The sequence below is a fragment of the Manis pentadactyla genome, chromosome 10 (assembly GCF_030020395.1).
Source record: "Manis pentadactyla isolate mManPen7 chromosome 10, mManPen7.hap1, whole genome shotgun sequence".
In the NCBI taxonomy this organism is placed as follows: domain Eukaryota; kingdom Metazoa; phylum Chordata; class Mammalia; order Pholidota; family Manidae; genus Manis; species Manis pentadactyla.
The window spans coordinates 50,278,973-50,304,009 of record NC_080028.1 but is presented as its reverse complement, the minus strand read 5'-3'; the positions used below and the strand labels follow the sequence as shown (position 1 = coordinate 50,304,009).

The following is a 25,037-nucleotide window of genomic DNA, read 5'->3' as shown; positions in this document are numbered from 1 at the left end:
GCAAGAATAAGGAGACCAGAGCCAAAAGGGACCACAGCCCCCAGAGGTGACCCTCTCCACCTTCCCATTCTTCCTCAGCTGAACATGGAAGCCTCAGAAGGAGAGGCATAGAGGGCATTTGGTGCTTTAGAATCTGGGTTTGGGGAATGGTGGAAAGTCACATTACACTGGACTTCCCAGCAGGGTCTAGAACAGAGACCAGATGAGAGGGGTCTTTGTATAAAGGGGAGGCTACATCAAGGATCTGGGGTTTTTACAGTGGTCCCAAGCTCCAGGTCTGGACACAGAGATGCTGCAACTGTGTGAGGGACAAAGAGAGCAGCTCTTTATCTTACACCCTGTGCCCTACTTTCACTGGACCCCTCCTCAGACGACTGATCTGAGGGCCAGCTGATCACTTCCATACCACTTCACCCAACTTACCCCTACTACAGGCCTCCCCTTTGCTCTGTCAAGACAGCAGCCTTAGTGATATAACAAAACCTTTATTCTCAGAAAACAGAAAAAAACAAAATAAAAAAGAAAACCGGTCTGTCTATCTGGCCCCTGCCCAGCACTCCCCTCCAAGCATATCCTTCTTTTGGAGAAAACTGTGAAGCATGCATAGGGTTGGGAACTGAAGGAATCTGGGTTCCTTGGGCAGAAAGAAGTCTTTTTGAGTTAGATACCCTCCTCCAAGTTCACACCACTCCCACTATGCCCACCCTCAGACACACCAAGAGGGGGATTTCCAGGGTGGTGCCAGGACTGCCCTTAAGTTCCTTGGGAATAGAGTGACTGAGTCAGCACCATCCCCATGGCCTTCACCAGTTACAGCTCATCCTCATCCAGCTTGGCAAGTCTGGCTTGGCAGGGAAGAGTGTTAGGAATTGGTGGAACTGGAGGAGAGTCACAAGGAGGCTGGGGGATGTCACTGGGGGCCTGAAGAAAGGCTCAAGTCAGAAGATCAAAAAATTAAGGTAATCTACCCTCACTCCACTCTTTTCAGTGTAAGCCCCTAGCCAAGCCACCTCCTCTTGCTAGACAACTTAGATGACTTGAGACCATCATCTTCTCCCTGGGTTAAACTGGAGTGAGGAGGTAAGAAATGGGAAGTAGGAAGGGACAGAAAAAAGGAAGGTGGTAGAAGAAAGGAATGATATGGAGGAGGGGGATTTGGAGATCCCAGAACAAGAGAGGCCCTCCCCATTCTGCCCCTACAACCAGGAAACTCCACTCCTCATTACCTGTGTGTCCAGGGGCAGGACGGCTCTAGCCACCTCCCCTTTGGGCAACAGCAGCAGGGAGGGGAGAGAGTCATTGATGGGTGTGTGTGTGCTGACCTGGGCCCGGTCTCCAGGCCGAATTCTTCCAGGGCTCCCCACCCCAGGCCCTCCTGTTCTCCCCAGGCTGTTGGTCTGGCTCTCCCGCCTCTGGTACTCAATTGGTGACTGTAGTGCTGGGGCAAAGAGAGGAACAGAAGGAAGGTTACAGCAGAGACAGGTCCTTTCCCGAGGGCTCTGCTCAGGCCACCCTCCCACTTTGCCCTGCTTCCCAAAGATGGTCAGCCAATGTAAGCTGCTTGGTGTTTTAGGGGATTCTGAGTTATCAAATCTTGAGCTAATAGTGGAAAAGTGGGAATGAGCAATGGGGAGAAGCTAGGGTCAGAGAGCAGGGGGTGGAGATTGGGCAGTGAGGGATTCAGGAGGTCAAAGGGCTGAGGGCACACACTGGGGAAGTGGGGGGAGCTTCACCATTGAGAAAGTCCCGCTGGCTTTCCAGAATCTGGGCCACTTGCTTGATCCAGGCCTGACTAACTGCAGGGTCTGCAGTTTGTAGAACATAGCGCTGGATTCCACCCTCTGGCCTTCTGGAGGTCAGTGCAAAGCGACAAGGGTCACCTTGGAGGTTCCCCTCCAGTCCCAGGCAGCTCACCTGGATTGGAACATAGGAGATGGTCCCTAAATTCTCCAGGCCCCCTCTGGCTCCTACCCTCTCCAACGAATCCAAGAGGCACACACCTTCTCAGACGCCTCACCCCCTCCCAGACAGATCCCCTCCCCTGGACCGACACCCTCCCACCTTGATGCTGCTCTTGTACACATATCCAGGCTGCGTTCCACCTCGCACACCTCCTCCCAGGGCCTCACTGAAGATAACGATTTGCTCAAAGAGGAAGACACGCCTCTCTCGACCTCGGGAGGACAGCAGCCCCCCAGTCTCTGGCTCCGTGACCCAGAATGTGTCCTGACCCAAGAGCTTTCCCTGAGCAGTCAATTTGCCCTAGAATCAAAAGATAGTGGCCTTTGAGAAAAAACAAGAAGAGAAAAGGGGCAACTCTCTGCTCTTCCCTCCTTGATACTTCCAACAGTGGGGTCAGTCCCAGTAGATGACTGCCCATAATAACCTCCCAAGGAGCTCACACTGGGGCAGAAGGGCATTGGACCTCCAGCTCCTGCTCCATCTCCATACCTCAAACCCCCGCAGTCTCCCCAAGGTCATCATGTCATTGCAGCGCTTGGGCACGAAGCACATGACCTCCACAGCTTGCTGGGTGGCAGGTGAAGAGAGGAGCACTGTCATGGCTGGGAAAGAGGCCTCTTCAGATCCAGCCTCCCCCTAAAAACCAGACAGCTCTACACCACCTTAGGAGCTGGGGGAACCCAGGAGACTACAAAGATAAGGTATGTGTGGTGTGTCCTGGAAGGTCTGGGAGTCCTCACCTCTAGCTCTTCAGTATCCACCCCAGCTCTACTGTAATACTTGAGAAAATCCTAAGATGTAGAAAAGAAATGCTCAGGGGGATCATGAGGACATACTCAGCAGCTCTCACATCATCCCCTGAGCACACAGATAAGGACCCCCAGGAAATCTGGGGGCAGCCTTAAGGAACTTTGGGGAGATGAATGAGAAAAGGGCTGTTCCCACTTGTTGTGCCCCCAAGGAATAGGTGGGCCTGACCTTGAGTAGCAGCTGGTATTTCATGATCCTCTGCACTGGCTTGATGAGGAGGTCACTGAGCTGCAGACGGTGCCCCAGCTGTTGCCTGAGCTCCTGGGGAACAGGGATGGGATGCTTATGCAGCCTGGAAAGCCAGACGATTCTGTCCCCTTCCCCCAAAGCAGCTCCACCACTCACTTCAAAATAGCTGTCCCCAAATTCTGACACCACGTGCTCTGATTTCGGCTTATTCTGACAGTACACCACGTACATATGCAGCCGGCGTTCCTAATAGGGGGAAAGTTTAAGAGCAGGGCGGATGAGTAGTGCAAGCTCGTCTCAGAGAGCTCTGAACCATTCCCAAGCCCCTCCCATCCAGACCCCTCCCTCTCAACCCTTACGTGTTTGATGAATAGCTGAGCCAGCCAATCAGGATCCTTTAAACACTGCTCTAGCTCCTGGAGGAAATAGCTGGAGGGATTGGCAGGGAAAAGGCAGGTCAAATACTCCTATCGCACGCAAATTAGAGCTGCCTGCCCTGGTAGTGCTACCCACAAAGCCCCTCCAAACATTCCTCGGGCAACAATGGGCCCCGGATAGAAGGATACAGAGACAACCAAACACCCCCGCCCCTTACTCTCAGGGACCCACCACTCACTCTCGATGCCACTCATAGATTTGCTGGATATTCCCAAACACAATCCTGTCTCGGCCTCGAAGACTCTCTGGGACCCCCTGAGCAGCCATGGTAGCCATGTACCCCTGTGGGAAGGTTCGGGTGTGTGGGGCCGGCCCCAGCGGGAATCCCCACCCTTGTCCCCACCCCAGCACACAAAGAAGTCCAGGATGGAGAGGGCACTGGCAAGGCATAGAGGAGCACCAAGGCTCCTAAAATTAGCCCTGGGCAGAAGGAAAGGACTGGGCTAGGGCTGAGAAGGGAAAAGAGAGCTACCTCCACAATCTGTCCCAAGTCCTCCACGTACATTTTCTCTGTTTCTACCAGTTCACTCAGGACATACCTGGGGAGAACAGGAGTGCACATCCTTGGTTTAGCCACTTCCTCCCCCTTGAACCAGAAGCCCTTTCATTACCACAGCCGACCTCAGAGGAAATTCCAAGTCTCAATTCTAAAATTTATGAGAGTTGGGCAATTTAGTGGGGGTTGGGTGGTGATGCATACTTACATACTCCTTTCCAGAGCCTTCTTCTTCAGTTCCTCCTCACTCTCAGGGGCTTGGGACAAAGTCTCCTCCTCAGGTGGCTGGAAGGAAAGAACATCCAAGAGTAAACAAATGGGTTAGAGGGGCCATCCCAGATCCATTTCTTCATACCCATGTCTTATCTCCAGGGCCCTCCAACAATGTGGTCAGTAGGGTCAGTTCTGGCAGCTCCTCTCCTGTGGCTAGAGCTGGTTCCAGCATCCAGTTCTGGGGACCAGAGGTCAAGTGTCAGAGGTCAGAGACAATAGCTGTGTCTCCCCAGTGACCAGCGGCCCCCAACCTGCCTTCTCCCAGTGTCTTTCATGAACATCTTACATGCTTCTCTGGTGCTCCCTGCTCACCTCATATGGCCGAGTCTGGCCACCGCTTGCCTCAGTTTCCACACTGAGACAATGTTTAGAATGATCCAACCATCTTTTCAGGCCACTGACTGGCTCTGGGGGGCCAGGGGAACAGGGGCCAGAGCTGAGCCTGGAGCTGGGACCAGAGGGTGCAGCCAGACCTGAGGCAGCTGAAGCCGAGATACTCCCATCACTGCCAGCAATGGAATAGGGTTCTAATGGGGTGGGAGGAAAGAAAGGAGGGATAGCTATTGCTCCAGCTCCAGATTCCAAGTCCCTGGGGAGCTCCAGAGTCTCCTCTCCTCGATGTTCAGCCCCTCTCCCCCAGGGCTCACTCTCTCACCATCCTCATTTGAGTTGGCCAGTATAGAAAATTTCATCAGGGCACCCTTGGGAGGAAGGCTCACCAGGTCTGAAATCCCCAGTTACATGTGGAGGTTCCCCCATATCCTGAGCATGGTACAGATATGGGGGTGGGGGCAGCCATCTGGGCAGACACTGGAAGTTGGGGGTGGCCATCTGCTCTCCTACAACCCTCCCCATCCCAAAGGGTACAGACCATTCTCTGAGTAGTGGGGGAGATAAAAAGCTAAAAGTCCACCTGCCACCCCCAGGCCCCCTCCCCCAGACTGCTGTAGCCCACCTCCCCAACAAACGTTACAGACCCAGTGGAGGAGGCAGGTGAGGACAGCTCATCAGGGCTATCTTTGGATTGGGCTCAGGGACAGAGGAGCTGTGATTCGCCATAGAGCCCCTGGTAGGCCCCCTCATTCCTCATTCTTCCATCCCCCCTGTCCCTCTTCAGATTAGCAAAAGGATTTGAGGCAAGATGCAGTTCTAGGCCTGTGAGGACTCTAGATGGGTTTCTCTCACAACCAACTGACTATCTGAAGGAGAGATGGGCCCGCTGCCCCTTCCCCAATTTAAGTTGAACTGATAGAAATTTGGAGGCAAAAGGTACAGTCTACAGTCTCTATATCCTTCGGGCCAGGGCAAACAGAAGTCTTAAAACCTCAGCCCGCCCCCCACTGGACACTGGGGCCCTGCAACCTCGCACTCACCACGTCCCCCCTGGGCGAAGCAGCAGCCGCATTTTGCCAGCACTTTTCGGATCACATTGGGACAGGCACAGCGACCCCCCTTGTGCCCCCCCCGCATGGCGCCCGGGACCCCCCGCATCCCCCGCCCGGGCCGGCCATACAGGGGGAATCACGGGGGGCGGGGCGGGGACGGCGCAGGGCGCACACACCCCCTCCCTCCTACCCCGCTCCAGACTGGGGGAGGCGGGGAGGGAGGGACACGGGAGGGGGCGTCCAGGGGTAGGCGGAAGTCTGGTCTGGAGGAAGACTGGGGGCTCTGCAGAGAGGGCGGCGCGGGGCCCGGCTGCCGAGCTGGGCGGGGAGAGTTTCCGGAGCCCTGTCGTTGCGGGGCCCAGGGTCCCGACGTCCAGCGCGGAGGGGAGGGATGGTATGGGAGGCTGGGCCGGGATGCGGCAGCCTCTCTAGCTCCGTCTCCGGCCTCTCGGGTTGGGGGTGGCTCCAGGCCTGGGCAGGGGGCGGACTCCCCGAGCCACTGGCGCTGCGTGGGTCTCGGGCAAACAGCTAGCCGAATAACAGGCCAGGCCGCGGCACGGCCGCTGGGAGGGGCTTCTGGCCCCAGCTCCACCCTCTCCCTCGCGCTCCCCCTGGCCTAGGCCGGGTTCCCGCCTCCTCCCCCTTCCTCTCCTCCAGGCTCTACCACGTTCCCACTCCACGTCCCCGGCGCCTCCGCCCCCTCTCCGTAGCCTGGGCTCCCCCGCCCCGGGTTCCCCCTCCTTCCCACATCTCGGGCTCGGACTGCGGAGCGCTGGGGCGGGGGTTAAGCCAACAGCGGGGTCTGCCTGGGTCGCCCCTCCGCCTCTGCGGAGAACTGTGCGGTGGATGGGGCTTTGGCCTGTATGAAGATGTCTTGGTTTTGGGCTGTGCTTAGCCTCGCAGGGGTGGCCAGGTCCTCCAGTAGGGAGTGCGTAAATGGGGAGCTTTTTGTGGGGAACACAGGCCAGGTGCCGCCCTCTCGCCGGACCCTTCTTTCCTCCAGGCCCTGCTACTCCAGCTGAGGCTAATCACCAATTAAGGCGAAGTCCTGGAGCCCGGGCTGGCGAAGGGCCAGGGGTGGGGCGCGGGGACACTCAGCCCGCGGGGACTTGGGACCCACTGAGGTTGGGGACACACAGCGGATGGAGGGCGAGAAGAAGAGTGGAGGTCTCAGCGATTAAATGGGTCTCATGCAAATTAGATGCGAACCTTTATGCTAATAAGAGCAGTATGTAGTTGAATTCGCCACTTTGCGCTGGATGGCAAACGGTGCCCCACCCCACCCCTAGCCTCTTACCGGGCAGCGGGGACCAGGCGGGGGCCATGTGTTCGCGTTCCCCTTCCTGATCGCCCTCCGTTTGGTCAGACTCTGGTTCGGTGCCCCCCTGCCCTAGAGGGCTCCTCTTCGGGGGCTGCGGGGACAGAATGATCCTAAGGAATCCGCTCTCCACGCCCAGCCAAGACCGACCGCTTCCCCTTTTTCCTTCTGTCAAAATCCACAGTGTTACAAAAGGGTCGCCCAAGCTGGGGTGGAGGGAGAGGTTCACCCAGAATGTGGCCAAGGCCCTCTTAATGGAACTCCTGGAGTCCTACGACTGCCCCGCATAATTCCTGCTTGCAGGTAAATTGAATTGTGGGGTTCAGCCCTCCTGAAGCCCCCTAAAGACCCAGACCCCACCGTGGTCCCCCTCTCTTACCACCTCCTGCCCGGGGAGGGCGCATGCGCGCAGCATGCCCCCCATGACCCCCAGTATCCGGTCAGTGCGGCCAGGGGCGGGGCGGTCCGGGGGCTTCATGCTGGACCCCTACCCAGCTCCAAATTTCAGGGCCGAGGGGGCACGGAAGCTGGGGGGCTCTGAGGCCTGCGTGCGTCCGGGGAGTTGCTGCCGCCGAATCCACCCCTGCCCGGCTCCGCCCCCACTCCCACCCCAGCCAAACTTCTCAAAGGGGGTAGGGTTGTTCCTTTCTCTACAACTGTAGTTCAGCGACAAACCCCTCTTAATCCCGATTCCAACGTCGAAGAGTGATGCAGGCCTTCGCAGAATTATTATGGAGCCCACTGAGAATATGCCCTGCCCAAGGCCCTTCGACCACCCCCACCTCCACCCTCCCGCCCCTCCACAGCAGGTCACGCTCCCCACCCCACCCCCACCTCGTCCCCAGAACAGCACGGGCGTGGCATGGAAGGTTGCATATTTTACTTTATTTTTATTAAATTAAAAGCTACAGTCTGGCGGCGATTCCAGAACAGGGTAAGGAGGTTCCTTTAAGAGGGGGAGAAGAGCAGGAGAAAGACAGACTGACAGAGACAGAGACACAGGAGAGAAAGGACACGTTAAGGTAGAAGGGGAATTGTTTCTGATGAACTCACAAGGCCGGCTCCACGGGGACTCACACCAGCCTGATACCCCTTCCCGGCACCGAAGTTCAGCAGTGGCGCAGTATGTGGGTCTGGGGGGCTCAAGAGACCCTCCCCTCACCACCCTGGTCCTTTCTCAGCTTAGTTGGTGGAGCACAGACCAGAAAAAGCCAGGGGCAATGGAAGGGGCCGGGAGACTGGGAGTCTGTACTTGAGGAGGATGGGAGGAAAGCCTGGGAGATCAGCCTCTGCCAGAAGGGAGTGGCTCACACTGCACTGAAGCACTTGGCCTGTGGGGACAGGGAAAGGGCTTGCCCATTCCTCTCTGAACTCCTTCCCCAGTTGGCCAGGTCCCCTACTCGGGTGCTGTGGTGTGGGGAGACAGAGGGAGAGAGGAGAACAGAGGCTTCCAGCGGTCCTAGTGGAGGAGCCAGCAGGGGCCTTGGCAAAAGGGATGTCCTTCAGTCATCTGTGATACCCTTGGCTCTCAGCTCCTCTTGCACCCGAGTCAGGTAGGTGGGGTCTGGGTACCCAAACCTAGGAGAAAGAGAAATGGGGTCAAGGTTTAGCTGTTTTGCCTTGCTCATATAACCCCCTTGCTCACTTCATTCTGGGTGCCTCATTCCAGTCCCTACCCACTTCCCCTAAGGTTATCCAAACCCAAGATAAACTTAGCCCAATTCTGTTATTGTAGGTTAAGCTGGGCACATCAAAACCAAGCTGAATGTAGGAGAAACTGGGAAGAAGAGACTATATAGTTTGGGAGTAGGCCTCTCCAGTGGGGAGGCTCCCAGAGAGGGCCTGATGTCGTTCCCTCATTGGAGAGGAAGACAGGGAAGAGCCAAGGGAAGGGAAATGAAGGGATGTCGCACAGCTGGGGTCCCCCTGTGCAGCTGGTCTTGTGGTGGATGTCGTTCCAGGTGATGACATTCGGTCTCCCTGTGGTCATAGACGTGCCGATAGTGAAGGTGAGACGCTGGTCAAATGCCTTACGGAACAGGGTCAGCACCTTGTTGCCCTCCGGGCAGTCCGGGAGGTAGGCCACCCGTGTGGTGCCAGGGTACCGAACTCCTGGGTTTGGGTGTTCAGCCTAGGAGGGGAGAGCAAAGTGGACAGTGAGCAGCTGGGCACCTTAAGGCCCATGATGCCAAAGGAGGGTTACCCTGGCCAGCCTTCTGTCTGTGCTAATGCTGACAGAGCGGCAACAGGCTGACAGCCTTTCCAGGAGGGAGAGACTCTAGGGTTTGGGCAGTAGGAGCCTGTTTTTGGATAGATCCTTATTGTTAACAAAGTTCTTTCTGCTGTCTCAAGACTCAATTCAGCAACAAATGGATTCTCAGAAGTGAAAGGTAGCTGGTCCTTACTCTCTGGGTAACTCAGCAGAAATGTGAAAACAGTAATTTATCTTCCAGCCTTCCCCTCTCCACCTGAAAACATTCCCAATGCTTCTTCCACTGTCTAACCTTTTCCATTTTTCTATTACTCTTCTTCAGACCTTCCTCAGCTCTCTGCCAACAGAACTGGAAATTACTCTTTATCAAGTGGGAAGACACCTTTCACCATTATCTAGGTTTCCCTTGCTCATAAATCTGGAATAAAGTAACTCTGCTGTTAGGGGGGCCAGATCCCTGCCTGCTGCATCTGCCTGCACTTGAGCCACCACCTCTCAGAATTCACCTCTGCCAAGAATAGTCATCAACCTCCAAGTTCATGGAGGATATAGTATTCAGTGCCCTTCTCTCATACCTGATTTTCATGTGTGCCCTGGGGTCATGGAGATGGAAAAGTTGGGCCTCAAAGGGACCTCCTAGCTCCAGGGCACTGAGCAGGAAGGCACACTGGGAGACAGCAAGACTGGATCACATCTAACAAACGCACTCACCCTCACCCAGTTTTCCTAGGTTAGAGAACAGGCATGGGGAAAACCAAAGGGTAAGGGCAGGCGGGAGTCTTCTTACCCCCTGGACACCAGGTGGGAAGACATACTGGATGACGATGGTGCCGTACTTCTCATAGCTGGGCAGCAGGAGGGTGGCATCCTTAGAGACCAGCATCCGCCCGTTCTGGGGCTGGTTGCCCACCAGCTGCCCATAGAAGCGGCCACACATGGGGCAGGCCTTTTTCACCTGCAGGGCCCGGGTGATGCAGCCCTCGCAGAATGAGTGCCTGCACTTCTCCAGTGTCTTGGCGTTCTGGATCTCCCCCAGACAGATGGGGCAGGTGCTCTCCTGCTCTTCTGCCTCCTCCCGAAGGCGAGGAGGAAGAGGAGGGGGCAGGGGAGGAGGAGGTGGGGGAAGCCCCCGTGCTCCTGGGATCAGGAGTGGGGCTGCTCGGAGATGGGGTGGGCCTGGGCGATGTAGCTCAGGGTGCTCTCCCCCACCCCCCAAAGCCAGGCAGCCCATAAGCTCCCCCTGCCTCTGAGCTTTCTTCAGCTCTTTCTCTGCCTCTTTTAGCAGCCCCTTGAGAGCCTTCCGGGCCAGGTAGAGCCCATTGGGAGGGGCTGGGGGTGGGCCCTGTGGGGAAAGCTGGAGAACATAGATGTCAGAAGTCTCGCCATCTATGAGGATAGACACACGGTGCTCCTCCCGAAGCCGGGCCAGCCGAGCTGGGGTCTCTTTGCTCAGGAAGTCCCACACAGGCTTGGAGACAGTCACTTTGTTCTTGCAGGTGCCTCCACAGGCTGCCATTCTGGACAGGACGAACGACACTGCCCCCAGGGTGAAAGGGTCTCAGGGTGGGGGGGTCCCAATATTGACAGATATCAGTGCCTCCTACTTCATGTTCCTTTCCAGCCGTGTTACCTCTACGCTTTCAAAGGCCAACCCCAACTCCTCCCCCAAATTCATTTTCTATCTCCTCTTAAATTTCAAACCCCAGCACCCACTGAAGAGCAAGAACGTTTCTATACCTTTATTATTATCATCTAAGCCGACCATCAGTCTTGGATCTCCTTATAACCCTCCCAAGATCACAGAAACAATCTGCCCCTCCCCACTTCTGAGCGGAAACTGGGTTCTTTAAAGGGGAGGGAGACTTTTTGACCTCCTTTTTGCTCACTTTGATCCTGAGGAGCTTGGAATTGACATGCAGGCTCTCTCTCTGTCCCTGCTCCCTACTTGTAGGTTGTGTGACCTGGTGGGTGGAAAAGAAAAGGAGGGAAAGTAAGAAATCTCTTCCCTCATTACCACATGCCCCAACCCAGCAGCCCAGGCAACAGAGAAGGAACCTGAGTGTAAGTTACTGAAAATTGGACTCTTTGGAACATAGTATGGAGGGAACCAATTTAAAGGTGAAAAGTTAGGTTCCCTTGGGAGCCGGACACCTGGAAAGTCCATGGACAATGACAGAAGAAGTCCCTCTTGTTTCCATACTCAGCTGATCAGGACTAGGAGGGGGGCAGTGGGGGCAAGGGTTATGATGACAAATGTTACCATGTTCCCCAGTCAGCCCAGAATCAGAACAAAAACCCCTCTTCCATTTCCTTTCCTTCTCTCCTGCAGAATTCCATCCTCAGCCTCTCCCCAAGGAGCTAAAGGAGGAACTTCAACAGGCTAACTTTCGTCTTCCCTTCCCCAGCTCTGAGGCTCTCAAGAAAGCCTAGGGAATGGATAAGAGAAGTCAGGGCAGGAAGAGCCCAGACAGACCGAGGTCTTGCCACCTCCCTCGAATCACGTGGATAAGAGTATTTCCTATATTCCCCACAACTCCTCTCCCTGCTCCACCTTCCCAAATAATTCTGGCCCTATTGCTAGGAAGTCTTCCTTGAGAGCTAGCCCAGTCTCTTCAGAAGTCTCTCTGGAATGCAGAGTGGCACCAGCCCCTTCAACTACAAACTTCTCATTGACACCTTTTAAACCCAGCACACGGGAGTGCAAGCCTGTCAGCAACCCAGTCTGCATTAGGGAGGGTGGGGCTCCGCTGGAGGAGTTGATGTTTCCCCCTAGTCTTCCCATGATCAGCTACAGAGCTGTCCCTACAACACCTCCAAATGCAGCTCAAATAGAATGACGGGCCATTAGTATGACCTCAATTCCTTGACTTGATCCAAAGGGGACAGGCTCTCCATTTGTGCCCCCTTCATAGTCTCCTAAGGACCAGATGCACAGATAGTGAAACTGGACCCCTAGAGCCTCGGATCATACAGTCTGACCAGGGTGGGACACCCCCTTCCCCATCAGAGGGAACCCAGGACCCAGGTGTCCTTAGCTCCAAGTCCTGCTGACACGGAAGAGGGAGGCGGGGCCACAGTTAATGCCGGGTCTCTGATTCCCCTGGAGCAACCCAGGCCGGACCGGGGCCCATTCCTCCCTCCAGGCAGGCCGGCGGCAGGGGCCGACTCGTAGGGCAAGGGTCCCTGGGGGCCTCAATTGAGGCGGCTCCACCCCTCCCCTCAAGACCGCTTGCAGGACACGACCCGGAACCAGACCCCCACATCCCCATCTCACCGAGCGCCTAGCGCCCCACCACTGGGTAGGGGGTGCATGTCGGCCAGATCGCTGTCCCCAGAACCCCAAATGGAGGCCCAGGCTGGAAGGTGATAGGAAAAGGATGGGCTGCGCCTGGAGGGAGCCCCCGGTGCCGCGCGCGGGGCAAGGAGGCTGAGCAGGGGGTCCAGGGAGAGCGGGGAGGGCGCGCGGGGGCGCAAGCGGGGACCAGGGGGCGCGCGGCGGGTGTAGGGGGCGCCGGGCTCACCTACCTCCCGTCAGCGCCGCCATTGCCGGTCACATGACCGAGGCTGTTGCTGGGATGACGGTCCGGGCCTTAGCAACAAGGGGGGAGATCCCAACGAGGTGGGGGAAGCTTTCAGGGGGTGTGGGCTGAGCGGAAGGGAAGGAGTACAGCACCTTCTTTCCCTGTCGGATGATAGTCACTGTTTTCTTTGACCCCCTCTACCCGGAGATCTTGCCCTTCCGCCCCAAAATAAAAATGGAGGCGCCGTCCCAGGATTCGGATGGAGGGGGTGGCGTCGTGGAACCGAGGGTAGGAGGTTAAGTTCCCTGGAGACGCCACCCTTCTCGGAGGAGCACTCTCCCTTTTCTTTCCCAGCCAGCTGGGTGGCGGCTTCTGGGAGCTGGTGGCGGATGGGTGGGTGGGTGTCGGTTAAGATAGCTGGGGGAGACGGAACAGATTTTCTGTGATCCTTATGCTAGAAGGGCTTTTGAGGAATGATATGGGATGGGAAGAGTCATAGTAAAACACTGGTCCTAAAAAACCATTTCCACCCCCTCCCTCACGTCTTTTCCTAGACTGTTACTTCCTGTGAGCCCGACAACCTGCTCCCAGACTGTATTGGTGTGTGCCTATCATTTTTCTCTTTCCACAATCAGGGATACTGAGGCTGGTACAGAATGAGACGTGTGTATTTTTTAAAAACGCCTTCGGGTGGTGGTAGTGTTAAGTCTGTGGTTCAACTAGAGTTAAAAACTCTCAAAGAAAAAAGCATGCTCTGTTCTTCCCACATCAGAGCAATCTCCACCCCCAGTCCAACTCACTTCCCTGGGGCCACATCAAGCCAGGTTTTTCCACCAGCAAAAGACTTCCTCAGCCAAGTAGTGCAGGATCTCCCAGACTGGCAACCACCTCTGTTTACCCACCTACTTTCTTCACTCCCCCTGTGGGCTGAAGGGTTGGACACTTTCTTCTTGACCTTCCTAGGACCCTGCTGTACTCTTCCTGCCCTCCACACAGAGGATGTCTTTCCCAGGAAGCCTGGGGTAACACCGAATTCCACCTTTCAGCTCTTGCTTGCATGCTCTGAGAGGCTCGCTCACCTTTAGAGATGGGAGTGTAATCAATCCCAGAACCTTGGGGCAATGGGGATCACATCATCTCAGTTCTCACTGACCCCCTATAACTGAATTCTCACAAAGTTGGGGAGTAAGTTTTCCATTTCCAAGCATGCCCCTCACCACCTTTAAGTTCACAGCCATCTATCTGGAAACCCACCTCCTCAAGTGCCCAACACTTTACAGATCAAAATTCTTCATCTGGTCTCCTCATTCCTAAGCACAGGCTTCCTCCGAAAAGGAAGAAAAAGAAAAGGCATTTCCATGAAGGAATTTGGATTCAATAATTTATTTTTATACAGTGACAGCAATGGGAGTAAATATACAAGGTCTTTTTTTTTTATTATTAAAACAGAAAAGATGAAAAACAGAAGCAACAAATGAAGACCACACTGCTCATGATACATCAGCCACGTGGTCAGAACCCCCATTTCTAAAGCACAGCAGCTGCTGGTGTCACAGGGCTTTATCACGTTCGTTCGACAGGGGAAAGGCAGATGACTGGGTGAAGACCAGCCAGCCAGCCCCTGGCAGGCTATTATAGACACTCCAGTCCTTAACTGGGGACTCCTCTTGTTACTTCCTTGGGAGCAGAAGATGGAGGGGAGAGGGGAATTCTCCTTTATGCCTGCATGACTTCTTGTTAGACAGATTAGTCCAGCCAGATATAAAGCAAAGACTCTTTGTGCCCCCACAGGCCAGTTGCTGGTGCCTATCTGTGTGTTTAAAAAAATGTAGAAACCTCACAGGTGATGAGGAGAGTAAGAATGACTGCTTTGGCCCCAAAGGCATTAGTGAGAGGGGAGGGCAATATCTGGGCTCATCAGGGCCCTCTACATTCTGGGAATATCACTCATCAACTCAACTATCTTGGAGGGGGCCGGGTGACTGAGTTGAGTTATGGCTCTGATTCCTCTCTGGGGGTGGAGAATGAAGATGACAAAGAAGGCTATCTGTCCTCTGGGAGACACACAGCAGAATAAGACAGGACAGAAAAGAACACAATAACAAATCCAACCAGAAAAAGGGCTTGGGAAAGGATGGGATAAGGAAGTATGTTAGGCATGCACCTCTAGGGAATAGAGGAGGTTCCCACTCTAACACCTCCATTCTTCTGAAATGACCAGAGTTGACCCAGGTAGAGATAGTCCTTTCTGCTAGGAATAAAACCTCAGGGATGGCTAGACATGAAGAAAGGGAATTTAACATGGGGAATGAACCTTATACCCTGGCCCATCATCATCCCAGCTTCTAGAATGACCATACCCCCACTGTCAGGTTCCAGCCCCAGGAGGGGTGTTAGGTCCTAGGGAAGAGCACAACAGTCAAATACCTTCACCCATGTCTGCACACTTTGGCCATCTCTGGGCTCCCGCACCCAGAAGTACAGGGGTGGGGATGAAAGTGAGGTGAGGGAAAAGATGGGAGAGCAGTCAGTCCTTAGCAGAGACCTTCTCCAATGCCCTGCATAATCACAAGAGTCCCCTTAAGTCCCACCTCCATGAGGTGCCAGCCGGCTGACCACTCTCCACGCCACCTCTGTAAGATTAGCCATATCCCATCATGTGTGCGTGGCAGCACCCATATCTGTAGTATCTTGAAAGTTCTCCATCCCAGGCCTATCAGGAAGCATGTGCTGGCAAGTTCTATAGTTATCAGCAAAATTCAGACACTCTTAGTTCATCCCACACAGCAAAGTGCCTCCAGTAGTTGTATGAGCCAGGTCCAGCTGCCCAGTCAGGTCCTGAAGACGGCAAACAGCCCCCTTCCCCCAGCATCCCTGATACCACAGAGATAACAGGACATTTTACAAAGACCAAGGCACTTGGGAGAGTCACAGTAACAATAACAAAGCAAGCAGACTTGTTGGAGGGGAGGGAGAGAGAGAAGGAAACTGGACAAAGGGGAGAGAGAACGATGTGTTTCTGAGGGTTAGGAAGGGCCTACTTAACAAGATGGAGTTATTTGGATGGAAGGAGCCTGCAGCCTGAATTTAGCAAAGGAGGAAGAGAAGACATAGTGGCCTCAATAACCACAATCCCCACAAGCCTCTCAGAACACTGCCACCTTGAACAAAAAGCAGCAGTCACCACAGAGACAACGGTCTCTTAGGCAAAAATGTTGGTAATAAAATCCAGGAATCGCTTAGCATACTGCTCAGGATGGACAGTAGAGATCTCGGCCCCAGCCTGTGAGGAGAGGTATGGGCATGGTATCAGGCCACCCCACCATGCTTCCCCATTCCCTGCCCTCTGTTCTACTCCACACCATTTCCATACCCAACCCTCATCCTTCTGCTATCCCATTACTCTGGCACAAGAGGCTCTCTATTCCCAAAGAGTCAAGACCAGAAAGGAAAGGCTTTGGGAAACTCTCACCCCATGCTTGACAGTCTTGGCTGCATGAGCTGCTTTCTTCTTGGCATCATACTGTGTCAGGATGTCAATTAGGCCCATGAAATACACCTCCTTCTGGGGGGCCCCTGTGGAGAGAAACCAGCAATGAAGAGCAAGTATAGTCCCAATTCCCTTTCCCCAGGAATAAGTCAGGTCTGTTTTGAAAGCTAACCAGCCTCTCCACCCACCTCTGCTCTGTACCCCAAGGCAAACCCTCCCTACCCTAAATATTTCCAGGATCTCGCTCACCCTCAGCACTCTGGATGGCATAGACATCAATGAAGGACTCAAACTCTCCAGGGCCCAGGGGCCGATGGGAATGGATGTGGCCGCCAATACCCTCAGGGGAGGTGCCATAGGAGCCCACCAGAGCAGGAGGTCCGGTCAGGCCACACTCCCCATCCCCTTCTGACTCCTCCTCACGCACAGGCCCCTCCTCCTCTGGTTCAGAGCCCCGAATGACGTCGTGGATGCCCAGCAGAAGGCTGTAGTCCATAATCTTCAGCTGCACTAGGAACTGAGACCCCCATGCACAAATCAGTCACCCCAGATCTCCCTTCCCACTCCAAGTTACCACCCTTATACCTCCATCCCTGATTTTAAGGGGACCTCATGGAGAAAGGAAGTATAAAAATTGAGGGTTGGGAGTGTACCACTGCCCTTTAGTACCTAAATGTGCTTATATCTAAGATCATCCTTTTAGCTCATTCTGCCAGCCCTGCTATGTCCCCTCCAGGGGTTTTTCATAGCTCATACCAAGAACCCTACACACAGAGACCCCAAAGAGTAAAAAGGGGAAGGGAGGGGAGGAGTTCTTACAGACTGAATGAGAGGGACAACTGCCCTATAGGGAGCAAAAAACGGAAACCAAGCCAATCCCAGAACACCCAAGTCATCACCTCCACATCTCTCTTGAGCTTCTCTAGGAATACTTTCTTCTCCTCTTCACCAATGTAAACCTTCTGGTTCTTGTTCAGAAAGTCCATATCCTTAAGGGTGGGCAATTCTTTAACCTGAGAATAATTATAGGGGCTTCTTGGGAATACAGCCCTTCCTCCAAAAGTCTCTGAGAACCCTGCTATACCTAGGGCTCTACCTATAACTTAGTGGCCTCTTGTAGAGAGGGATCTTACAGCCCCCCTCATCTGACTCCATTGTGATGCTGCCCCAGGGGCTGTGCTCACCCCCAGTGGCTTCCCCAGACTCATCAGAAGAGGCTGTACTCCAACACATCCCAACTTCTCTCTGCTTATGGTTTCAGTCAAGACACCCCCATGCTGACTTTTATTTCTCCTAAAGCAAAAGTAACTGCTGGAATAAAAGAACCCAGAGCAGGAGATGGAGGGTAAGCATTTTGCTTGTAAAGCCTGGCACCCTTATCCATCCCCAAACCTTCCACCAGGAACAGCCCATGAGAGTGACAAAGCCATGGCTCCCACTGCCCATTCCAGGCAATCCTGGGATTGTAGAAGTTTGCATCTCTCTTCTTTTTGGTGGCTTAAGACCAGACTAAATAGCTACCTATTTATCCTATCTTCTTATGATCCCTACCTCTTTATCCTGTCCCCCATCTGCCTCCCTCATCCCTCACCCCATCCCCTAAGTCAGTATCACCTTTTCTTTATCGCTGGCTTCCCGAGACACTAGGGAGCCCTGTGGAGAGACCCCAAGACCAAGTCAGCAGAAGTGGTGAGAAGACAGACAGGCTCCCATTCCTAAGACAGTACTCAAAGCCACAATCCTCTTCCCATTACAGTGAACATCTGGTACCTGCATCCCTTGGGCCCTCCCGCACTCTCAGGCCATCAGGAGCTTCCCCTCAGTTCTAGCTATCCTCTCCTTACCTTGAGGTCATACTTCCTGTGCACAGGGAGGCGGTGGCTGAACATGTTGCGCATCACAAGCATGTAGCTGTCTTCATTGTCCACGCTAACTCGGTACATCCCCAGGAATTGGGGCAGCAGCGTGTTGCCATGGCACTTCACAATGTACTGGGGTGGAAGGGAGGAACGAGTGGGGAGAGGCTGAGCAGCAGATACACTAAAAGCCTGGGATGGGAACTCAAACACCATTCCAGAGTAGGGCAGAAAACTTCAAGTAGAGAGGTTACAAAGGGCAAAAGGGGTGACAGCTTTCTAAATATGCCTCTGGTTTTCCACACAGTTTCCAAATCCTCATCTCCTCTGACTTATTCCATTAGTTTTAAAGTGACTTTTCTTACTTCATCTTTATCTTTCTTTGAGATAAGGAAGGTAGGAGTTATTATCCTTACTTTAGACCCTCTTTATTTGCAAGTGGCCACAGAACAAGGATTAGTTATTACATCTGCTTATCAATGAAATGATTTTATCTAAATCAATGTTTCTTGATGGGATAGGCTACTTATAGTAAAAATGTTTGTATGACGACCAATAATTTGGATTCTGAAAAAAATATTCCTGAGTGCCACCTTCTCTCAGTACTGTCGCCTACCTCTCTTAATAGCCAACATTCTCAGGAAAACAGTCAGCAATCGATCCATTTCTATTTCTCATTCACACCTCAAACCAGTGAAATCAGATTTTACCCTTTCTCCTCAGAAATCTCTCTACTCCTCCCTTCCCCAAATATCTCAGTTGCCAAATCCTATGGGTATTCTAGTCATTATATTTAATGTGGTGACATATGGTATTGCTGACCAGCCTCTCCTAAAAATTCCTCACCCTGAGTTCCCATTACACTGCTTTTCGGATTGTCTTCTCTGTCCTCAAATCCTGGATTGAGGGAACTATAACACATATAATGAAAACCGTGGGTTGACTCTTGGTCTCCCCTGGGGGCTCTTTTTGCTACTTGCCCCTTCAGGTCTACCCTCAACCTTCTCTTCTCCACACACTTCTCTTCAGTAATATTTTCTCTACTCATGGTTTTCCTAGTCACCTATAACTCTCAAATCTAGACTCCTAGTCTAAGCCTCTTCTCTGAACTCCATTTTCAACTGCAATACCTGGATAAACTGCAGAACCCCCAAACTCAACATATCTAAATCAGAACTGTCTTCCCCCAAAACTGTTTCTTTTACTTCTTCCCACTTATTCCTAACCAGGAATCTGGAGGCCCCTTTGCCTTAATTCCCACAATTCTCCCATAGGTCTTATTCCAGACAGTATATTTGGTGTTAACACTTTGCATAATCCTGACTTGGCTACAGTTTATACTCTGTCCATACATGTGCCTTTTTTGTATGCCACAGCAGTTTCAGATTGTATGTACAAATGAGAAGGAATACATCTAAACTGTTCTATTTAGTCAAACAGAAATAAGTATGCAAAGGCTCCTCTTTTCAAATTTCTAGTTTTCAAAACCATGATGTCAAGTGCTTCTTGGGAGCAAAACTGATTGTAGTGAGGAAAAGGGACAGGAAGTGTCTCCCAAGTGCTCTGGCAGCTGAGCTACAAGTAGAGAGGGAAGGGAAAAAGTAAAGCTGAAGGGAGGCCTGACCTGGTGGTAGTTGGAGAGATTGCTATGCATGTCAGCGATGTCCTCACCAGACACTTCTTTGATGACCAGAGTCCGATCATAGGAGATAAGAAAGCGACCATCACTGCCTTCACTTTCACTTGGAGGACTTCGGGTCAGAGACACCTGGGGACACACAATAGGCCAGAGGCTCTTTTTCTTCTTTACATGGAGATGCAAGTCATAGACCATGGTAATGGTCAACTGAATGTATCTGAAAGTGGATAAAACCCTGGGGTGAGAGGTTGAGCACGGGTTTTTAACCTGGTGTCCATATAGGGACTGAATATATCAAAGTGAAAACAAAACTTTTAATGTATCTATTATTTTCCCCTCAGGACAGAATTCATAGCTTTCATCAGATTTTTGAAGATGCCTGTGACCACAAATAGGTAGAGAATCACACTTGCTAAGGCTCTCATTTCTCCAAATGTGACTGTACCAAGGAGTCCCCAGTTGTTAGTGAGAAAGGACTGCCCTCACCCCCATAACGGACTCTCACCAAGTAATCCTGGTCATCAATGCCAAATCGATCACGGAGGTTCCTGAAGACCTGGGGACAATACTCCTTGAACTTGAAATGACTAGGCAGATTTTCCCTGAAATAAGGATAACAAAATTACCTTATATTTATGTAGGCTTTGATAGTTTATAAATCACTTCCACACATTATTACCTTATTTGATTCTCATAAAACCCTTGTGAGATCCTTTAAAGGAATATCATTCCCATTTTACAGAAAGGGAGACTATGGCTCAGGGTGGTTGAATGACCTGCTTAAGTCACATGGCTGGTAAGTAGCTTAAGTAGAATGAGGATCTAGCCCACCCAAACAGCAGCATTCCCCGAATCTCAAGCAAGTTAGAGACATCCTAAAATTGGCAGTAGGTGCCATTGTTTTGAATGTAATAATAATGGCATCTGAATGTACTTACTCTGGGGAATTGCCAGGCTAGATGATAAACTAGTACATACATATAAGGATATAGAGAACATTGGGAGTTCTTTTAGTGGTTTCTTTGCACAGTACTAAGTTTCTGCATTGGGAAGATTTGACCATCCCACTTGTGAGTTGCCTTCGAAGTCTAAAATCTTCAACTCATTCAATCTTAACTCTTAAAGTTATGTATTACTCTTCTCTAGGAAGGTTGACATGAGAAGGGTGGAGATCCCTGTATACCTGTGGAAAAGATGATTGTTGACCTTGATCTTGGAGCTGGCCTTGAAGTCATCTGGGAGCAGCATCACAGGGGGAGGCACCTGGCTGAGCTCATTAATCTGATAAACCAAAACAAGAACAGAGAGGCAGTGAGCAGGGGTTGTGTAGAGCTGCTTATACTCTGTGTCTGAGCAAGAGTCAGAAAAGGGCACCTCAAGCCTCATACCTTTAAAACCACTGGTTATGCACATGCTTGACAAAGGTGAGTACATGTGTCTGAACTCTCCTGCTGCCCAACAAGAACTGCAGTAAGCAACCCTCTCACATGGCCCCTTACACTCCAACCCCCGTTGAACTTCATGCTCATAACAGTCACTTTATATTAGGCAAACCCTGTAAGCAACTTAGGACTATTTTTAAAGCTGTGAGAAATTCTAGAGAAAAAAAATACCCTCAGCAGACTCAAGACACTCAAGACAAACAGTTCTATACTCCATTAAAAACAAAACAAAAGGCATTTTAAAAGTATACAGGAGAGTTAATGGGGCTCTGGGGGTCAACAGCAGCAAGAGTGAAATGTCCACATTCTACTGGAGGCACCTCCTGACACGCAGGACCAGTCCTCCCAGACTAGCCTGACCCAGTTCTCCACAGTAAGCCCCCACCTGCCCAGGTGAAGGTAAAAAAAGAGCACTGGATTTCAGAGGGAATGCAGGCCAGCGGAGGATATGAGCTCATTAGACATCTGTTCACTAGAATCAAGCCAAACCACAGCCCAAAGGATGCAAGCACCACACACTCTCCTCAGCCCCCAGAACCCGCAGTCTGCTAACTCAGGGTGGACAGGGAGATTCCTGCACTAAGAAATCCCGAGATGTGCTTTCTCCCTGGTGTGACCACAGTGTCTTTCTCTCACCTTCCACAGTGCACTGACCATATGGCTGTAATCACTAGTTTATGTAAGTTCCCCACCTAGAATGTGAGCTCTTCAAGGGCAAGGACTAGATCTAGTTATCTGCATCTCTCAAGTGCCTAGATAGCACAATGTATTCTGTGTTTATCAATTGAACAAATGGATGCTTTGCCTCTCCTTACTTGATCATTTGACAGAGATTATGAAGTGCAGTCTAACCTAAATCCCACATGTAGCAATGAAACCCAGCTCCTCTCATTCTCACCAGAAAGGAGGACAGAACATATTCCTCTAGGAAAAAAAAAAGCCACTTGAGATTCTCAGCCTAAAATTCAGCTACAGTTCTTCATGCCCCCTCCTTGCCACCTGCTGTTCAGCAGGCTGAATCATCACTAAGACATATGTTAAAGGAATTTCTCCAGACACTTCAAGTAAATGTGTGTTAACTGGAAGATGGGGTATTGGGGCTAAAGTACATATTCTTAGGGCAGCTGAAGCAGTTCTCATGTGTAATGCCCTCAATTCTTAACAAAGGAAAAATCCACCTTGTTAAGCTTCCCAAGGGGATGGATGAGTCACCTGGAAGTTACATATGAAAGGCAGCCTTATCTCTATCAGCTGGCCCATACCAAGTGCCTTAGACTGGATATTCGCTGATAAGACATTACTCAGGGAGCTTGGAGCAGTCCACAGAGCCACAGATGCAAAAGGGAGATAATCAAACCCAAATGATATTCTAAACCACAATTTAAGAATGTGACAAAAATTACATTCTTTCTCACCCCCTTCAAGGAAGCTGACTTATAAAGAATTGCCTGTCAGATTCAAGGTTACTGCATCCCTCTCACTCCAGAGCTGAGGAAGGGCATTGGCTGTGCTTCCTTCACCTAAGGTATCCTCAGGAAAGGAGATGCACTGGCCTCTTTGTCCTCCTCCTGATCCCCAGGCCATAACCTCCACAGCAGTTCCCTGTTCCTAAAGGTCACCACCATCGCCTCCCCAGGACCAGAGCTCCTCAGCCATCTCTTTGGTCAAAGATCCCCAGCAATGGGGATGCAGTTAAGAACTAAAGGCATAAGTACACAAGTCCTGAGAGAGTGCAACCCTAGGTTTAGAGTAGGGTAGCTTCTCTGAAATGCTGTACCTCTGGAAGGGAAAAGAAGGGAGAAGCAGAATTAGAAGGTCCCGGAAGCCTGGAGCTTCCCACAGAGCCAAGGTTCCAAAGTCAAAGACGACGGCTGGAAAGCAAGGTGGAAAGGGAAGTGAGCTATTCCTCTCGTCCAGCCACTCTCCCTGCACCCCTTCCACAAGCAATCTCTCCGGAGACCTCACACCACCAACCCTGAAGAGCCACTCCCCTTAATGGCCTTCCCGCTGGAGCCGAGTCCTGGCCGGTCCCCGCCGCCCGAGGATGAGTCTGGGTCTAGCAGGGAGGAGGCCGAGTCCTGGATTTCAGGTGAGAAAGGCGGAACTAGAGTGGAGAAGTAAAGGGCGAGAAAAAAAGTCTGCAATTCAAAAAAAAAAAACAGGAAAATCTAGAGCGAGAAGATATTCTGTGGGGACAACTGAGGTTGGTGCGAAGGGGCCAGGGCAGCCCGGTGGAAGAGCGGCAGAGCGAGGGGCTCCGAGGGCGGGAGCCTGGAACTGGGGGTACCCAGAAGTGCAGGAGCGTAGGATTCGGGCAGGGCGCCGGTGCTAGGACCGGGTCTCACCGAGTGGGCTACGCCCCACAGGAACACGCCCACCAGCGGGTCGGCTGCCCGGAACACCTTCACCTTCTGCTGCACGAAATGCTTCTTCTTGGTTTTGGAGGCGAAGCCGAAACCCGAGCCTGGGGCCGCTGTCGCCGCCGGGACGGTGGCCGACGGGACCGAAGAGGACGCCATGGTCTCCCGTGACCCCGACTGAGTGAAAGCCGGTGGCCGCGACGCGAGATTCCGACCCCGGAAGCGCTGCTCACCTGCGCCGGCGTCTGGGGCGTCATAGAGGCGGGCCCGAGGGCGGGGCGCGGCGGGCTGGCTCCGCCCCCCAGCGCCCGCCCGCCGCCACGTCGCCGCGCGGTGGGTGGGCACACCTGGCGGAGGGGCGGACCCGGGAAACAGTCCCTGGCTGGCAGCGAGCAACTCGAGCACTGGGCCAGTCCTCCGGCGACTGGATGCGGCTGGGCTGATTTACTCCCGGGTTGGGGGCTTCTTGGCTGCAAAGTCGTGGCCTTCAGGTTTTGCCCAGTTAGTAAGAGTAACTCCCGCTTGTGACTAAGCCGAAAGCATTTTTTTACGAAGTAGGAGATCCCTTACGTGGTTCAGATGTATTAGATGTGCTTTTTAGAAGGACCACTCAGGCATCATTCTGGAGGGTGCCTGGAGTGTTCCAAAGTCTAGGCACGAGATGACAAACTAAAACAGTGGCTGTTGGGGTGGAAAGAAGAATATGGCATCTAAAGATATAATTTGAGGTCAATTTGGAAAATTCTTAGTGGATGTGGGGTTTTGAAGGAAAGGGAGACATTGAGAATGAATCCCAGGCTTCTGGCTAAGGTGAAGAGAGATGACATGAAGCAGTTTTGGTGAAAAGATGAGTTCATTTTGGAACACATTCGAAGCACCTGAGGGCAACTGGACATACATGGGCCCAGAGCTCAGCATCATGACCTGAGCAGGGGATAGAGATTTGTTATGGAAACTCTGGGTGCAGATGACACCTCCCAGACAGAGCAAGGCATTTAAGGGGCTGGGGGGGAGAAGACTGAGAAAGGAAAGCCAGAGAAGTAAAAGGACCCTGAAGAGCAGGGCCACAGAAGACAAGGGATTCAAATTTCAAGAAGGAAGAAGTACAGAGCAGTGTCAAATGTCCTGGAGAGGTGGAGCAGGACAAGGATGAAGTATCCATCATATCTGCAACTAGTCACCTTTAGAAAGCAGTTTCAGCAGAACAAGAGCCAGATCAAGGTGTGCTGGAGAATGAAAGGGAAGAGGCAGTGAGACGAAGCTTTGGACTTTTTCAATAAAATTGGTTTCAAGAAAACAAGATGGGGAGTCACTTATAGAGAAATAAAATAAAACACACTTTTAAAGGAGACCTTAACAAGGAAGAAATCGTGAGACAGAAGTTAACAAAGAAGATGCAAACTGCCCAAGTCTGCATTGCTTCTAGTTATTTTATGTAGTGAGTCTGCATATCTCAAGAATGAAGGCTCTAGAAGGGACTACTTGCTTTGGTACAGAGAAGTGAATTTTATCAGTGGGAAGAAGGAAAGGATCTGTACAGACATAGGTGAGTTTGTAGGTGTAGGGGAGATGAATTTCCTGCTCAATAGCCTTCCTTTGTCCTTAAAAGCAGATAGAGTTGTTGCCTAGAGAGTGAGAAGGGATCT

At 52.2% G+C, this 25,037-nt stretch overlaps 3 protein-coding genes across 8 annotated transcripts; all 3 read right to left on the bottom strand.

Annotated features, from left to right (window-relative positions):
• Positions 1 to 465: 465 nt before the first annotated feature.
• ARHGEF25 (Rho guanine nucleotide exchange factor 25) lies at positions 466 to 7,473 on the bottom strand. Of its 4 annotated transcripts, none has more exons than XM_057486839.1 (16): positions 7,251 to 7,473; positions 6,851 to 6,965; positions 4,481 to 4,695; positions 4,251 to 4,346; positions 4,104 to 4,180; positions 3,872 to 3,938; positions 3,578 to 3,681; positions 3,321 to 3,390; positions 3,118 to 3,207; positions 2,941 to 3,033; positions 2,703 to 2,753; positions 2,452 to 2,529; positions 2,062 to 2,262; positions 1,734 to 1,914; positions 1,323 to 1,438; positions 466 to 921 (listed from the first exon to the last, which is right to left on the bottom strand). In XM_057486839.1, the coding sequence occupies exons 1-16, from the start codon at positions 7,347 to 7,349 to the stop codon at positions 811 to 813; spliced, it is 1,764 nt and encodes a 587-aa protein (XP_057342822.1). In that variant the 5' UTR covers positions 7,350 to 7,473; the 3' UTR covers positions 466 to 810. The 4 variants fall into 4 exon arrangements, with proteins under 4 accessions (XP_057342822.1, XP_036750922.2, XP_057342821.1 ...); XM_036895027.2 differs by having other exon boundaries at positions 1,227 to 1,438; positions 7,251 to 7,472; XM_057486838.1 differs by lacking the exon at positions 4,251 to 4,346 and having other exon boundaries at positions 1,227 to 1,438; positions 7,251 to 7,472.
• A 263-nt stretch (positions 7,474 to 7,736) lies between these two features.
• DTX3 (deltex E3 ubiquitin ligase 3) lies at positions 7,737 to 12,857 on the bottom strand. Of its 2 annotated transcripts, none has more exons than XM_057486827.1 (5): positions 12,609 to 12,857; positions 10,970 to 11,044; positions 9,871 to 10,600; positions 8,785 to 9,002; positions 7,737 to 8,449 (listed from the first exon to the last, which is right to left on the bottom strand). In XM_057486827.1, exons 2-5 carry the CDS (start codon positions 10,996 to 10,998, stop codon positions 8,374 to 8,376), a joined length of 1,053 nt encoding a protein of 350 aa, XP_057342810.1. In that variant the 5' UTR covers positions 10,999 to 11,044; positions 12,609 to 12,857; the 3' UTR covers positions 7,737 to 8,373. The 2 variants fall into 2 exon arrangements, with proteins under 2 accessions (XP_057342810.1, XP_036750882.2); XM_036894987.2 differs by having other exon boundaries at positions 9,871 to 10,619; positions 12,609 to 12,850.
• Positions 12,858 to 13,968: 1,111 nt separating this feature from the next.
• Positions 13,969 to 23,656, bottom strand: PIP4K2C (phosphatidylinositol-5-phosphate 4-kinase type 2 gamma). 2 transcript variants are annotated; one of them, XM_036894886.2, is made up of 10 exons: positions 23,377 to 23,654; positions 20,773 to 20,870; positions 20,095 to 20,191; positions 19,575 to 19,718; positions 17,939 to 18,085; positions 17,709 to 17,747; positions 16,994 to 17,107; positions 16,344 to 16,611; positions 16,077 to 16,180; positions 13,969 to 15,887 (listed from the first exon to the last, which is right to left on the bottom strand). In XM_036894886.2, exons 1-10 carry the CDS (start codon positions 23,548 to 23,550, stop codon positions 15,807 to 15,809), a joined length of 1,266 nt encoding a protein of 421 aa, XP_036750781.2. In that variant the 5' UTR covers positions 23,551 to 23,654; the 3' UTR covers positions 13,969 to 15,806. The 2 variants fall into 2 exon arrangements, with proteins under 2 accessions (XP_036750781.2, XP_036750782.2); XM_036894887.2 differs by lacking the exon at positions 17,709 to 17,747 and having other exon boundaries at positions 23,377 to 23,656.
• Between the last annotated feature and the right edge of the window lie 1,381 nt (positions 23,657 to 25,037).

What these genes read in the sequence shown, in the direction of transcription:
- ARHGEF25 (XM_036895027.2), bottom strand. Translation starts at nt 7,349, where the DNA reads ATGAAGCCCCCGGACCGCCCCGCCCCTGGCCGCACTGACCGGATACTG. An exon ending in GCCCTGGAGATAAGACATGG is followed by an intron (nt 4,181 to 4,250) that starts GTATGAAGAAAT and finishes CTTTCCTTCCAG; the next exon opens with CCACCTGAGGAGGAGACTTT. An exon ending in AATACCAGCTGCTACTCAAG is followed by an intron (nt 2,754 to 2,940) that starts GTCAGGCCCACC and finishes TCTACATCTTAG; the next exon opens with GATTTTCTCAAGTATTACAG.
- DTX3 (XM_057486827.1), bottom strand. Translation starts at nt 10,998, where the DNA reads ATGTCAATTCCAAGCTCCTCAGGATCAAA. An exon ending in TCCCACCTGGTGTCCAGGGG is followed by an intron (nt 9,003 to 9,870) that starts GTAAGAAGACTC and finishes CTCCCCTCCTAG; the next exon opens with GCTGAACACCCAAACCCAGG. An exon ending in TGCACAGGGGGACCCCAGCT is followed by an intron (nt 8,450 to 8,784) that starts GTGCGACATCCC and finishes TCTTTCTCCTAG; the next exon opens with GTTTGGGTACCCAGACCCCA.
- PIP4K2C (XM_036894886.2), bottom strand. Translation starts at nt 23,550, where the DNA reads ATGGCGTCCTCTTCGGTCCCGTCGGCCACCGTCCCGGCGGCGACAGCG. An exon ending in AACAATCATCTTTTCCACAG is followed by an intron (nt 20,192 to 20,772) that starts GTATACAGGGAT and finishes TCCTTATTTCAG; the next exon opens with GGAAAATCTGCCTAGTCATT. An exon ending in AGCTCAAGAGAGATGTGGAG is followed by an intron (nt 16,612 to 16,993) that starts GTGATGACTTGG and finishes TGGGGGTCTCAG; the next exon opens with TTCCTAGTGCAGCTGAAGAT.